The sequence below is a fragment of the Nicotiana tabacum genome, chromosome 11 (genome assembly GCF_000715075.1).
Source record: "Nicotiana tabacum cultivar K326 chromosome 11, ASM71507v2, whole genome shotgun sequence".
Lineage (NCBI taxonomy): Eukaryota > Viridiplantae > Streptophyta > Magnoliopsida > Solanales > Solanaceae > Nicotiana > Nicotiana tabacum.
Window position 1 is genome coordinate 18,701,051 of NC_134090.1, and position 14,803 is coordinate 18,715,853.

A 14,803-nucleotide genomic window follows, 5' to 3' on the forward strand; every position below is an offset into this window, starting at 1 on the left:
TACTATTTTGTTGAGGCTTGAGGGCAAATAATGGAGCAAAGGATCCCTCATTTTTTTAGAATTTTGTTGAGCAAATAATCAATTACTTTGACAAATTGGTTATTTTATTCAATTATCGAATACTCACTTCTCTGATTAACTAACAGCAGCTTATACTTAATTGAAACCGGATTACTGGGCTGCAGCTTTACTTCTAAGAAGCTCCACTATGACTTCAACTACCAGCAAAGACAAAATATGCTAGAAATTTCATCTTATTTGTCTAAGCTTTGTTTGAAATTACTCGGTGGTCGGAGATAATAGGTACCGAATAAAAAAATCCAAACTGAGTACAAATTGACATAAAAACTATTAAAGCATGTCTGCACGAGGCAAGAGATCTAGGGCATATTTCTGCTGACTAAGCTGTTCAATCCGTCCCTGAGAGTGAGAGGAGTCGGCATGTGTGGAGGACATAAGACCAGAAGTCTCAAGGATGTTTTGTAGAGCCCCTTATCCTCACGTCCACTCCCAAGGATCCCCTCGTCCTCGGGTCCTGAAAAAGACACCGATCAGAGACGAAAGTTACACTGGAGTTCAGGCACTCCCATAATACAATAAGGCAAGAAAGCGGAAAATTTCAAAAAAGTAAAATGGAAAAAGTGCCCCCTTTTGATTAGCCTGTTTCCAAGAGGGAAAAGGTTTTATGGCAATCTAATCAAAAAGAAAAAAGAAAAAAACCCACTATAGCGACTAAAGGGAAAAGGTCCAAAATTATTGTTATGATTCATGAAGAAGTTTATTTTTGTCATTCGTTTAAAGTTGGGTTCAATGAAATAAATTCATTTAAGAGACAACAACAACAACAACGACCCAATATAATCCCATAAATGGGGTCTGGGGAGGGTAATATGTACGCAGACCTTACCCCTACCCCGAATGGTAGAGAGGCTGTTTCCAGGAGACCCTCGGCTCAAAAAAGCAATAGGAGATGATATATTAGTACCATAAAAATGAGTACTAAAAATAACAACAATATGTAAGAGATATGAAATATGAAATACAGAATACGAAATACGAAATACGAAATAGATGGCTGGTATAGTACAACTAGAAGGTAAAGCCCTGCATCAATAGACGACCAATGACATTCCTAGTCTAACTCCTAACTGGATAGTCTCCCTCTATTGTGCTGTAGAAATATTCACACTCTCCCCTAACCTACAACCTTAATGCTCGACCTCCATAATTCCCTATCAAGGGCCATGTCCTCAGTAATCCTAAGTCGCGCCATGTCCTGTCTGATCACCTCTCCCCAATACTTCTTAGGTCTTCCTCTACCTCTCCGCGTGCCCACTACAGCCAGTCGCTCACACCTCCTCACCGGTGCATCAGTGTTCCTCCTCTGAATGTGCCCGAACCATCTGAGTCTTACTTTCCGCATCTTGTCCTCCATGGGGGCCACACCCACCTTCTCTCGAATATCTTCATTCCTAATCTTATCCATCCTTGTATGCCCGCATATCCACCTCAACATCCTCATCTCTGCTACTTTCATCTTCTGGATGTGTGAGTTCTTTACCGGCCAACATTCAGTTCCATACAACATGGCAGGCCTAACCACTGCTCTATAAAACTTACCTTTTAGTAACGGTGGCACTTTCTTGTCACACAAGACTCCCGACGCTAACATCCACTTCATCCACCCCACCCCTATACGGTGTGTAACATCCTCGTCAATCTCCCCGATCCCCTGAATAACCGATCCAAGGTACTTGAAACTACCTCTCTTGGGAATGACTTGAGAGTCAAGCCTCACTTCAACTCCCGCTTCCGTCGGCTCAACTCCAAATTAAGAGAGAGTTTACTTTTGCTTGGAATTTGGGGGTGGGTTATTTGGGGGCAAAAAGGGTTATTTGGGGGTGGGTTAAAGAAAAAAGGGAAGGGGAGGAGGCTGGTAAAAAAAGAGGAAAGGGTTGATTAAATTAATTGCGAAGAAGCATTTTGTGGTTTTAATAGGCATAAATTAAGATCCAATTAGTGAAAAAAGGGCAATATTAGCTCCGACTGAGCCTAACGGATGGCAAAAAGACAACCATTTCACAAACCACAAGGGCAATTTCAGACCTTTTTCCCCATAACAAAATGATGCAATATTCACATAAAGGCATGAAATACACATTTCCAGGAGTGATCCTAGTGAGGCCAAAAATGTGCCAAAGTAGAATTTATTGCTATAAGATGTTAGCATGTTTCTATCTAGAGTACAATATATCTATATAGAGTACAACATATCATCCTAGTTTATAGATGGAATAGACTTCTAAACCACATGAACTCAGTTTTCCTTGCGACTCATGAATGACGGTCAGCCAAGAGGCACTCAGTTTTCCCCGCGACTCATGTTCCAAAACTCAACTTCATACTCCAGCACACGTATAACAATTGCCTCAGCTTTTGAGATGATATCTTCTGGTGACTTCTCAAGACGACGATTAGCTATATCTTGAAGAGAACGACAATACTGACCAAAATCATCATTGCCCCATCTTTGACAAGTCTTTTTTAGTTCTTCTGAAGTTTTAGAGCCATCTGCTAAACAATGGGCATAACTTTCTTGATACACAACTTCAATTGCCCAAAAGGCTGTAACGGCAACAGTATATTCCACTTCAGGGCTCATTAGGCTCTCCAAAAATCTGGCATAAAATGAGACACAGGGAATCAAAAGAAAATCCACATGAAGGACGGGTTAGAAAATAGACTCATAGAGCTTCAATTTATGGTTTAATGTCGTATTGGGAGATGTGAGCACGTGATTTTTTCCCTATATGAGAATTACTCCCAAAAATTCAAAATAAAAACAATTTTCCTTTGTGTGCAATGTTTGAATTTTCGTGGCACTTTTGGATAATTATTTATATTTTGTCTGTGCATGTTTATTTGTTAAATTAATAAAAATATAAAAAATATGTCACATTTGCATTTAATATGTAATTCTACAATTAGGAGTAATTAAGTTTGTTTTACAAAATGAAAAAATTACAAAAATAGGCATCTTTTGCATTTTTAGCATTTAATGTCCAAATTGTGTGATTTGATTTTATTGATGTTTAATTTTGGGTGATAATTATTATTAGAAGTTAATTAGTATTTCCAGATAATTTTGGGTTTTATAATTTAATCTTAGCATTTTAGCTTTATTTAGGAAATTGAATAAAAAAAAAAAATAGAAGAAGACCGGATTGGGCCTTTTCTTCAATTTTAAATCACAGGCCCAAAGATACCCAACCTTCCCCTACGACCCGGTCCATTTCGGTTTAAAGTTGATAAAAGCACATAAATTATAATATGTATTAAAATCAGATATCTGGCCATTACAACAGTTTAAGCGACCGTGCTAGAACCACGGGATTCGGGGGTGCCTAACACCTTCCCTCGGGTCAACATAATTTCTCACTTAGAATTTCTGGTTCGCAGACTTCATTTGGAAAGTCGAATATTTTCCTCGATTCGGGATTCAATCGGTGACTTGGGATTCCATAAATCTCCCAAGTGGCGACTCTGAAATAAATAAATAAATCCCGATTCGATTGTCCTTTAATTGGAAAAAACTCCCTTCCGTGCCCCTTCGCGGGCGGCGCGGGCGAAAAAGGAGGTGTGACACTTACTAGGAAAGAGAAGGTCAGGGGGTTGCTTAGGCACAAGTAAAACATGATCTGTATTACATCTTATTTTTCGTTACAAAATAAAACACCGCAAATTGATTCTAATGCAATGCTTGAACCCTTTAAAATTTGCTTATTGCTCCCATATTAACAGCAAAAGCAACTACACTCGATATCAATTAACTTTAACAGAGAAGCAAAACTAGGAGCTTGAATACAAGTTCAGGGGATCCTAAAAAGTCCATCAATTTGACCAGTTAGCCAAACTACATAAAATTCTTTAGGGGGTGAAAAAAGCTAAGCAAAATCTTCCGCATTAAATAAGAAAGGAGGAAATAGTAGTAGAATATATACCAATCAGGACTAGAATGCATCTTCAGATATTGTCAAATCAGAAATGTTAAATTCTAAACAGCTTTCTAAGAAAAAGGATGACTATAATAGATTGACATAAAACAACCTTCATGTTGAACACAAAAACATGACAAATGCATAGAGATTATAGTAGCGGGACAACTAAGAACCACCAAAACGAGATTGGCTTAATTACAGAAAATGTGTAATATCTTGTATTTATAATAGTGCACTTTATACCTGCAATATTCCAGGTTGGCCTTTTGAGGAACAATACTGGACAGCAAAACATTCCATTTAGATGCTTCTCTCTTGAACCATGATATCTCATCATTCAGTGCCGCGACACCGCCTAAGATAACCTCTATGTCTGAATCATCATCCGACTCCTTCCAAGATTTCAGCAGTAAACTTGCTACGAAAGGGACAAAGGCTCTAACAAATATATAATCTTGCCCCTGCATCCAATTTCTAGTCTTTAACTGATAGAAAACTGCATGAGCTTGCAACGAAGAAAGCGAACACAACATGACAGATATTTCAGTTTCAGAAATAAAAACAAGAGAAGCGAAGTGTCACACTCACAGAATATAGTTAAAGCTCAAACAGAGAAACAAACATAGCCCCGCAAGTCTGGTTGCGAGTTCGCTGAATATGTGGCAGCAACTATGGCTGACTAAATGTATGTGGTTGAGAGTTAGTTAGGAGATATGCGTTAGACCGTGCAAATTAACAAAACAGTAAAGTGCCATCAAACTCGCATTGAATCCAACTTTTTAGGCCGCGAATAAATGATGCTGAAGTTAGCAATCATTACATTCAGTTGAGCTGAACAAAAGTTCATTCAGATAATCAAATAAAGATAATTAAAAGGCTCTAGTATAGCCTAAACTTCTAACTTTTTAGAACAGCACTTTGAGTCATTGACAGTAAGCATACACCTATTCATTTACAGTTTTTTACTAGTTGTTCACCTAGTTAGATCTTTGATCCTAATTTGTTTATTACTAGTAGTAGATAAGTTACTTCCCTTAATTACAAGATTTTCTCTAAGTAGTTGGATAGACTTTAGTATATATTGTTCTTACTCTATGCTATATATATATATATATATACACACACACACACACACACACACCCCACAACAACAACAAAAAATCCAATATAATATTCCGGAATGGGGAGGGTAGTGCGTACAGAGACCTTACCTTAACTTGAGGGTAGAGAGGATGTTTCCAATAGACCCCAGACTCAAGGAATGATAAAAAGAAAACAATAGCAACCAACAGTAACAACAAGATAATAAGAAAACAAGCGGAATGATCAACATAGTAATAAAGATCTACCAATAATAAAATATGAAGCTAACTACTAATACAATTGGTATGGGGTAGACACACACTCACTACCTACAAACCTTTTACCCTAATTCTCGACCTCTATATCTTCCTATCAAGGATCATATACTCAGTGAGCTGAAGCAAAGTCAAATCTTGCCTGATCACCTCTCCCAGTAATTCTTTGACCTACCTCTACCTCTCTTCAGTCCCACTGAGGCCAACCTCTTTTATATAGATATATATACACACACACCAGATGTGTTTTTTAATCCCAGCAAATATAAAGATAGTTTTTTTCTCCATAAATTCCTAAACAGAACAATAGGTACTTCTAAACTTTCTTTTGGGTGCACGTGGCTTCCATGAAACTTGCCCGTTTAGCATAAAGTTTTTTAAACCAAGCAACAGAAAAACAGTATTTTTTTTAAATGCTTATAAATTTGGACCCAAAAAAAAAAAAAATACCAGCCATCTTTTGAAGGCGGAAAGGTCAACAGACCCATCACGGATGCTCAGAGTAAATGGGTGTCTTGTGGCAGCGGTATATAGCTCACGGTGTTGATTCAGCCATTTTTCGATCATCGGAATTTCTTGTTTAGCTCCTTCCATTTCCTAAATTTTCTTCTTTCTTTGCCACACTGACATTTTAGCTTTTCCTTTTGGAAGGGTGGACAAATCGAGGTAGCGCGAATTTGGAAATGGGTCGGGTTTGAATGGGTCGAAAAAGATTTTAGAGATCCAATTTTTCTTGACAAAAGTTGAGCGTCTCTCTTTAATATAGCATGTTTGGCAAAAATTTTAAAATCAACTTATTTTAAGAAAGTATTTTTTCTCAAAAGTATTTCTAATGAGAAATAATTTGTGTTTGATTAAGTAATTTAAATAATACTTGTGAGCAGCAACTAGGATTTGACCAAAATTTTAAAAGTACTACTACTAAATATATTTTTCTTAAAAGTATTTTTCAAAAAAGTACATTTTTGGGGAAGACACTTTTTTCACTGTCTCAACTCAAAAGCACTTTTTTCCTCTTTTAAAAATTTGGCCAAACAGTTCAACTTAAAAATAAATTTTTTTTTTTTTTTTTTTTGCCTTGGAGAAGCTTGATAGTAAATGTTATATATACCTTTTGAATGTTATGATTAAAACTAGAGTCAATACCTTATAATCTACTTAAACTATACAACCTTTGTCAGTTGCCTACCTAACTATTACCTGTTCCCAAAAACCGCCTGAACTATATCCCCGTTCATAATACAAACCCCTTGTCGCATTTTACTAGTGTGTATTATTATTTTTAAAATATGCCATGTGACAATCTACGTGGATATTTGTTTAGCTTAATCTAAAAAATAGACTTAATTAAGACTTTAATACTCTTTATTATATCATTGTACAAAATTACACAATAAAAATATAAAAGAGGGGCTAGAGTTAAAACTAGTGGGTCAATTATAAAAAACTTATTTATCTTTACTTTCATCGGAGAATAGCTACACCTTCTCTCAGTAGCGATTTTTTCCATTAATCTTGGTTCTAACCTCAATTGCTTTTGTCTATTCATGCTTCTGTTCAAAAATCGAGATAACAACTAGGATTCTGCTCCTGAATCAGTACAGAAGATTAGGGTTTTGAAGAGAGAGAGAATTTCAGATAGATTCAGATGAAGAAATGAAGAAGAAATGTGAAAAAATGAAGAAAGGTGAAAAGATGAGGAAGGAAGGTGAAATGTATATAAAAATGGAGAAAATAACAAGAAATATAAATTTTAAAAATGAATTAAACACTATCAGATGGCCATTTTAATGATTTTTTTTTGTCTTCACGCGCTCTTTGGCGATTTATTACACACATTTTGCCACATAAGCGACGAGAGAGTTTTGTTATGAAGTATGATATAGCTCAGGGGGTTCTCAAGGACAAGACATAATTTAAGTAGACAACTGATAAATATTATATAGTTTAGGCGAGTTTTAGAATATTAACTCTTAAAACGTACTAATTAATTTGTGAACAGTTGCTTCCAAGTTTCAAGTCAATTTAAAGACTCTAGTGTTATGTTTCCATTGTTGGTTCGAACCTTATAATAATTATCTTGTCTAACTGTGAATAAATACTGTGATAAGAGGACTTAAATCACTAGAACATACAATTTTGATAGGGTAAAGAACAGTCTCAATTAATCCTAACATAGGTTCCAGGGATCAACTAAGTTTCTTCTATAGTAATTGAGAGCAAGAATTTTAATAATACTGTTTCAATATTCTTTGTAAATAAATACACGAATTAGCTTGAGTCGTGTTGGGCACTGTCCTAAGAAACTATTTTAGCAGTGTGAAATATTTCTCCAGGATTAAACAAGCTTACCTCTATTTTATTTAGAGGATACAGGAACCGAAAAAATATTTATATTACAATAATCCAACAAGATTAAAAAAGAAAATAGGACAAAGAAAATTAATAAGAAAAATTAGAAATAAGAGAAGCTAAGAGAGAAAGAGAAGAAGGCTAAGTAGAAAAGCATTTATGATGGGATGATTATTGTGCAACCAAGTGATGGCTATTTATACTTGTAATTGCATGTAAATTTATTGTGCATGGCAAGAAAGTGGCTAATCAAGTTTTCTACTTGGCATAGCCTTCTAGAAGGCTAAGACAATTATCCTTAAAATATTGCCACAGTCCCCCACTATTTTAAAGACCCAAAAATAAACTTGTTGGATTTGTATGGTCCAAATGTAATAGGTTTGGTGTCTTCTCGACTATGAACCAAACTTAGACCAATAAAATTTAACTCACAGAACTACTGGTGAAATGTAATATTTTTATGAACCAATAATTCTTGTTATAAGTCAGAGATTTTATCAATCACATTTTGACCCCCGGTAATTTTGTTGTGCGGTTTTATATCCAATGGGCCATGTGCGTGCCTGGTTATTCGTGAGAGTTCTAGAGCACTCCACTCTCATATAGGTGAATTCATCAAGTGTATACTACTTTTAAATACACCATTCATAAGGACTATGAATTTCATTAAAAGTTATAACTCAGCCTCTCAATTAATAGCAGTCAAGCACTCTCTTTTAGTACTTCATTGCCAATATCGACTTGTTATTACCCATATGAACCTACTTCATGGGATCTCCAATCACATAGGTTGGGTTACCATTTCTATTGACAACATGGCGGCCTAAATTCCGCTCTTTTGAGGTTTGAAGAATTAATTTTCTTCCCACGGGTTTAGTTAGAGAATCGGCCAAATTAACTTCTGACTTCACATAACCAATGGAAATTATTCCATCTCTCAGCAGCTGCTTTATGACATCATGTCTCAATTTCATGTGTCTACTTTTACAATTATACGATTTATTCTTTGCTATAGCTATTGCCGACTGGAAATCACAATGTATAGACATAGGAGGCATACGTCCTTTATTAAAGGGATATTAGCTAAGAAGTTTCTTAGCCACTCAGCCTCAAAACCAGCTAATTCCAGAGCTACAAACTCTGATTCCATAGTTGATCTAGCAATGATCATCTGTTTAGCTGATTTCCAAGATATTGCACCACCACCAAGGGCGAATACATAATCACTAGTGGATTTTGTCTCATCTGAATCAGAGATTCAGTTTGCATCACTGTACCCTTCTAAAGAACGAAATCCACTATATAAAATACCATAATTCATGGTTCCTCTCAAATATTTCATTAGTCTATCTAATGCAGACCAATGCTCTCTGTTGGGATTATGAGTATATCTGCTCAGCTACACTCTGCATAGGCTATATCAGACCTTGTAAACTTCATTAAATGCATCAGACTCTCAATAATTTGAGCATATTTAGACTGAGCAACTGGGTCACCATTATTCTTTTTCAACTTAGAGTTAGCATCAAAAGGAGTGCTCACAGATGTGACATTAAAATATTCAAACTTCTTAAGAAGTCTCTCAACATAATGTTCTTGTGACAACATTGTGCCATCTTTACTCCTTATAACTTTAACTCTCAATATCATATTTACTTCACCCAGATCTTTCATATCAAAATTAGCAGACAAAAATAATTTAGTACTTTGCACAATATTTAAACTTGTACCAAATATAAGGATGTCATCAACATACATACATATTATCACATAATCATAATTTGTACCACTTTAATATAAACACATTTATCCACCTCAACTGAAGAAAAACTGTTTCTCAGTAAGACTTGTTCAAATTTCTCATACCACTGCTTAGGAGCTTTTTTAAGGCCAAAAAGAGATTTAATTAATTTACAAACTTTATTTTCTTGTCCAGGAATGACACAACCTTCAGGTTGAACCATATAAATCTCTTCTTCTAAGTCACCATTTAGAAAAAACAATTTTCACATCCATTTGGTGGATAAAAAGCTTACGGATTGAAGTTAAGGCGGTTAAAACTCGAATAGAAAAAATTCTAGTCACTGGTGCAAATGTATCAAAATAATCTATATTTTGTTTTTGAGAAAATCCTTTTGTTACTAACCGAGTTTTATATTTATCTAAGGATCCATCAGGATTAAATTTTCTTTTGAAAATTCATTTACAACCAATAGGTTTTGCACCAGGAGGTAAATCATTTAAAATCCATGTATTATTTTTCTTAATAGAATCAATTTCAATTTTTGTTGCCTCTTTCCAATATTTAGCATCTGAAGAATATATAGCTTCAAAATAATTTGATGGTTCATTATCGATAAGAAAAGTCTGAAAATCATTTCCATAAGAAAAATATTCTTTCCTAGGCCTTTTACTCCTTCTCAGTTCCTCATTAGAGGTAATTTCTCTATTTGTTTCAACATGTGTATGAGAAATTTTATCAAACGATGGATAAATATATTCAAAGAACTCAACATTCTTTGTTTCAATTATAGTATTGCAATCAAGCACATCACTTTTCAAAATAAGGAATCTATATGCAACACTATGTTCAATGTATCCAATAAGCATGCAATCATCAGTTTTAGAACCTATTTTTCTCTTTTTGGGTTTAGGCAAAAGAACTTTAGCAAGGCACCCCCACACTTTTAAATATTTTAAATTAGGTTTATTACCCTTCCACAATTCATAAGGAGTGTGAGCACGTAATTTTTGCCTCATACGAATTACTCCAAAATAATTCCCAAAATTAGGTCTTTTCTTTAATTATGTGTTATTTTTAGGAAATATTGTGCGATTTTCCTGTTTGTTTGCATGGATCTGTGTGCATGTTTAATTTTATTAATGCATTAAAAATACAAAAATATAGCATTTGCATTTAGGATTGAGTTTTTATATTTTTGGAATTAATTAATAATTAGGTGTTTTACAAAAATGAAAATTCACAAAAAATAACATATTATTTGCATTTTTGTCAAATTGTGTGATTTTCTTTTAATTTAGTGTTTAATTATTTGTGATAGGTATTATTTAAAGTTAATTACTATTTTCAAGCTAATTTAGGTCTTTTATAATTTAATTAGGATTTTTATTTCAAATTTTGAAAAAAAAGGAAGAAAAGAAAGGGAAAAGAATTCTTGGACCAATCCAATCTAATCCTCAAGCCCAAATCAAACACACCTAATACCCAACCCAAATCGGCCCAAACCCATGCCATACCCGGTCCATTCAGTTCAGACCTCAGAGGCGACTCAAACGACGTCGTTTCAGCGTCAACCAATCTCAATCGTCCATTCCCCATATCCAACGGCCAGGACTTAACCCATTACCCGTTTAACCCGACCCTGAACCGTTTCCCCCTGAACCCGATCCGGCCTCTAACCTTAACAAACAACACCGTTCAAACCAATCAAACAATCCAAGCCGTTGATCTCGTTTGATCGAACGGCCTGGATTTAACCTCACCCTCAGTATATATTTGTCCAAACGAACCCCGCCCCCAAACCAAGCCCCCCTCTCATTCTCTCCCAAACCTCGTCTCTTTCAGAGACGAGGAACCCTAGCAGCCGCTACCCCTCCCCTTCGCCGTAAACTCGGTGGCAACGATGCCGGTGACCACCAAAAACACACCCCTGAACCCCCAGACCCTCCCCTCTATGAATCCACAACCCTTTCTCCGCGAATCATTACCAAACGTCTCGAATCTTCATCTGAAGAATTGGACCAAAACCTTAGTTCACCCAATCGCCCCAAATCAACACCCAACGTCCACCTGACTGCCCTCGTCACTAATCCCTAACCAGATTGGCTCGAATCCGAGTAAAAACTCATCGAATGGCGGATCTAGGGCTCGACGGTTCGAGATTGTTTCGAAGCTCTCAGGGTCGAACGGTTTCTGGTTAGTATTATAAGTCTATTTTTGATGAAATAGACGTATAATACTAACTGGAAATCAAGTTCGAAAGGGCATATGGTTGAAATCCGAGAAAAGAACAGTGAGTTCTTCTTAAATTCTTTTTCTTTTTCTATGTATTTGTTTGTCTGTGTGATTAGTCATTTCTTTAGGGTTTTTAGTTTAAGTTAATCCAGTATGTATATTCTGTTTCTTTTTCTGATTTTGGTTAGATTAAATATTCCAATGCTGTTTGAGTAGTTCAATCAACTCTTGGTTTACCTAAATTAGGTTCATCGTAATTCGTCTATTGTCCGTTATTTTCTCTCTTCTCCATCAGTTTATGTTCTGTCAATTAATAACATAGGTTATAAATAGTTTCGTCGATTAGTTCGTTCTTGTTTATAAACCAATAAGATCGTCAAATGGTTGTTGTGTATGCTTGATCTATAGACACTTAGCTTCAGGGCATTGTCAATAGGCTGACAATGAACCTGCATTCATGTTACCTGCATTCATGTGCATTTTGATTCAATTTTCAATTTCAGTTTAAATGATTTTGTCGAGTTCTGTGTGGTGGTTTAAATTTAGTTCATTTGTTTCAATTGGAATTCAACCTTAGTCATTTAGCTGTCAATAAGTTTGGTTATAGTTGTTAGTCAGATTTAGTTTTTAAATCTTTGTTAGCTTGAACAGATTTTAGAATTAAAAGTTTTAATACAGTTGAATAATTGTATTAGGGGCAGTAACATTAAGGGATTTCAGGGGTGATTTGAGAATGAAACAGTTAGGATAATATTTTAATGTTAGTGTTTTGATTAGTGGGATATTAGTGTCTTTAAATTAATATGGTAATGGGGAACAAAAGGGAATGAGGGGCTGAAAATAAGGAAAAGTTTTCCTTAGTGAGGTTTAAAGTGAAAAAATTCAGATTTTTAGTGGAAGAAAGGGGTCGGGCAGTAAGTTGGAAAGGAGGGAAGGTCTGTATAAGAGGGAAGAGAGAGGTTTGTAGAGGAGGACGGGAATTGAATTCTGAAAGCTGAAAAAAAGTTGAAAAAGAATAACTGTTCTTTTATTGCCTGGTTTAGGATCTGAAATAGCTAGAACTTTCTTCCTTTTACTTCTGCTCTATACTTGGGGAAGTTTATAGTTGCTGGTTATTTGTTGTTGTACTGCTGTTGCCACTTCTGTTTGCTACTACTGCTGATGCTGACTCTCTTCTTCTTCTTCTTCTTCTTGTATTGTCAATACCGGGTGCATATTTCGAACTCCCTTGATGTAGTTCCTTGAAGCTCACAAAAAATGGAAATATTCACAGATTTGGGTTTAGTAGTAGGCTGTCTGTTGTTGGATAAATTGTTAGTCAGTTATACCTAGTCAATATTGGTTATGTGTTTTGTATTATGTGAACAGTAGAGACATACGGATTGTAATTAAGAGCTAACTAAACTGCTATGTTCATGTTGACATGCTTTTAATTTACAAATTTGAACTGCTATGTTCATGTTGACATGCTATTAGTTTACAACTTTGAGCTGCTAGGTTGTCAGTGCGCCTTACCTAAACATGATTTGAGCTAGAGTTTGTGGTTATAACTGCTGCACCAGTATTTTAGGAGTGAGTTTACTTAAAGGATGATTTTGTAATTGTTGGCATTAGAACGTATTCAGCCATTGTTTAGCGTATCTGTTTATTGGTGATCTTAAGGTAGAACTCAATTGTTATAAGGTTTTGTTGACCTTATTGATTAGTTGGAAGTTTGATTCCTATTATGGCTCCACCTTGGTGACTGATTGAAATATGTTTGTGATTTATTGCTTAATGCTAATTGACAAAGGGTACAATCTATTGCTTATATTTCTATACCATGTTCTTTCCAGAAGTCCAGGCAACAAAATTCATTAAAAAGGAAATATAACAACCCACTTCTTTATGCTTGAATACTAGTTGGTTATTGTTAAAAAAAAAGCTCATGTCTAATAAGCGACGAAAACAGAGGTGAACGAACTTGAGATTTTGAATGATGTCATATAATATTTGTTTGGTTGCGCTGATTTTGGTTCTGAATTATTCTGTTAATAAGCCGTTTCGAAAATAATTTAAGCCATAAGGCCATTGTGAAACAAGGAATGTATAGCCTTGCAACTCATTTGGGCCAGCTGCCAGCCCAATGCCATTTCAGCTGAACGCTTTGCTTCAATTTAACACAAGCCCAATAGTTATTAAGTTATCTTGAACATTAGCCTAAAATAATTAGAATTCCTTTAAGCTCTCCTTAATTAATTAGGCTCTTGCGATTGGTTTGAGATGTGCCATATTAGCCAAGCCAACAATTATGGCCCTCACTTAATTAACTTTAATCCTTTAGAAATTGAGGTGTGCCATTTAGTGAATTTTCCATGGCCTCGCAAAGTTAAAAATGCGCAGTGGCTTTTAAGGGCAATATTTTAATAAAGTTATTTTCATAAATTTGGGTGCGCATTTATGTGACCCAAATCCAAATCTCAACAAAGTCGAAATATGTCGCTAATCACTGGTACATTGATTGTGACGTGGTTCGAGATGCATTTCCTCGACGTTGCAAATTCCTTTCAAAAATAATGAATGAGACGAGCCTCGGCAAACAAAAATACACAAGTTGCAGGGCCCTCTATACGTGTTGGTAAAGTTACTTAGACTTCAGGATGGGCCGTTTATCAAAATTTCACGGCCCTACCCAAAATAATGACACGCTAGTCGCTTTAGGCGCATATTTAATAATGTTATCTTCTTAAACTCGGGTGCACATTTATGTGACCCAAATCCAAATCTCAACAGAGTTGAAATATGTCAATAACCACGGGTGCATTGATGTGACGTGGTCCAAGATGTATTTTCACGATGTTGCAAATTCTCGGTAAAAATAATAATAATAAAAGCGGTAAATAGTTAAAATTTGCACATAGGTTCAACATGTATTAAAACCAGATAAATAAGCCGAATATGATAGTTGAGCGACCGTGCTAGAACGACGAACTCGGGAATGCCTAACTCCTTCTCCCGGGTTAACAGAATTCCTTACTCGGATTTCTGGTTCGCGGACTGTAATACAGAGTCAATATTTTCCTCGATTCGGGATTCAACCGGTGACTTGGGACACCATAAATCTCCCAAGTGGCGACTCT

The 14,803-nt window shown here is 35.6% G+C and overlaps 1 protein-coding gene across 1 annotated transcript; it reads right to left on the reverse strand.

Annotated features, from left to right (window-relative positions):
* Positions 1 to 2,077: 2,077 nt before the first annotated feature.
* Positions 2,078 to 6,085, reverse strand: LOC107809976 (putative bifunctional TENA-E protein). Its single transcript, XM_016634687.2, has 3 exons — positions 5,807 to 6,085; positions 4,242 to 4,459; positions 2,078 to 2,678 (listed from the first exon to the last, which is right to left on the reverse strand). Exons 1-3 carry the CDS (start codon positions 5,948 to 5,950, stop codon positions 2,363 to 2,365), a joined length of 678 nt encoding a protein of 225 aa, XP_016490173.1. The 5' UTR covers positions 5,951 to 6,085; the 3' UTR covers positions 2,078 to 2,362.
* Between the last annotated feature and the right edge of the window lie 8,718 nt (positions 6,086 to 14,803).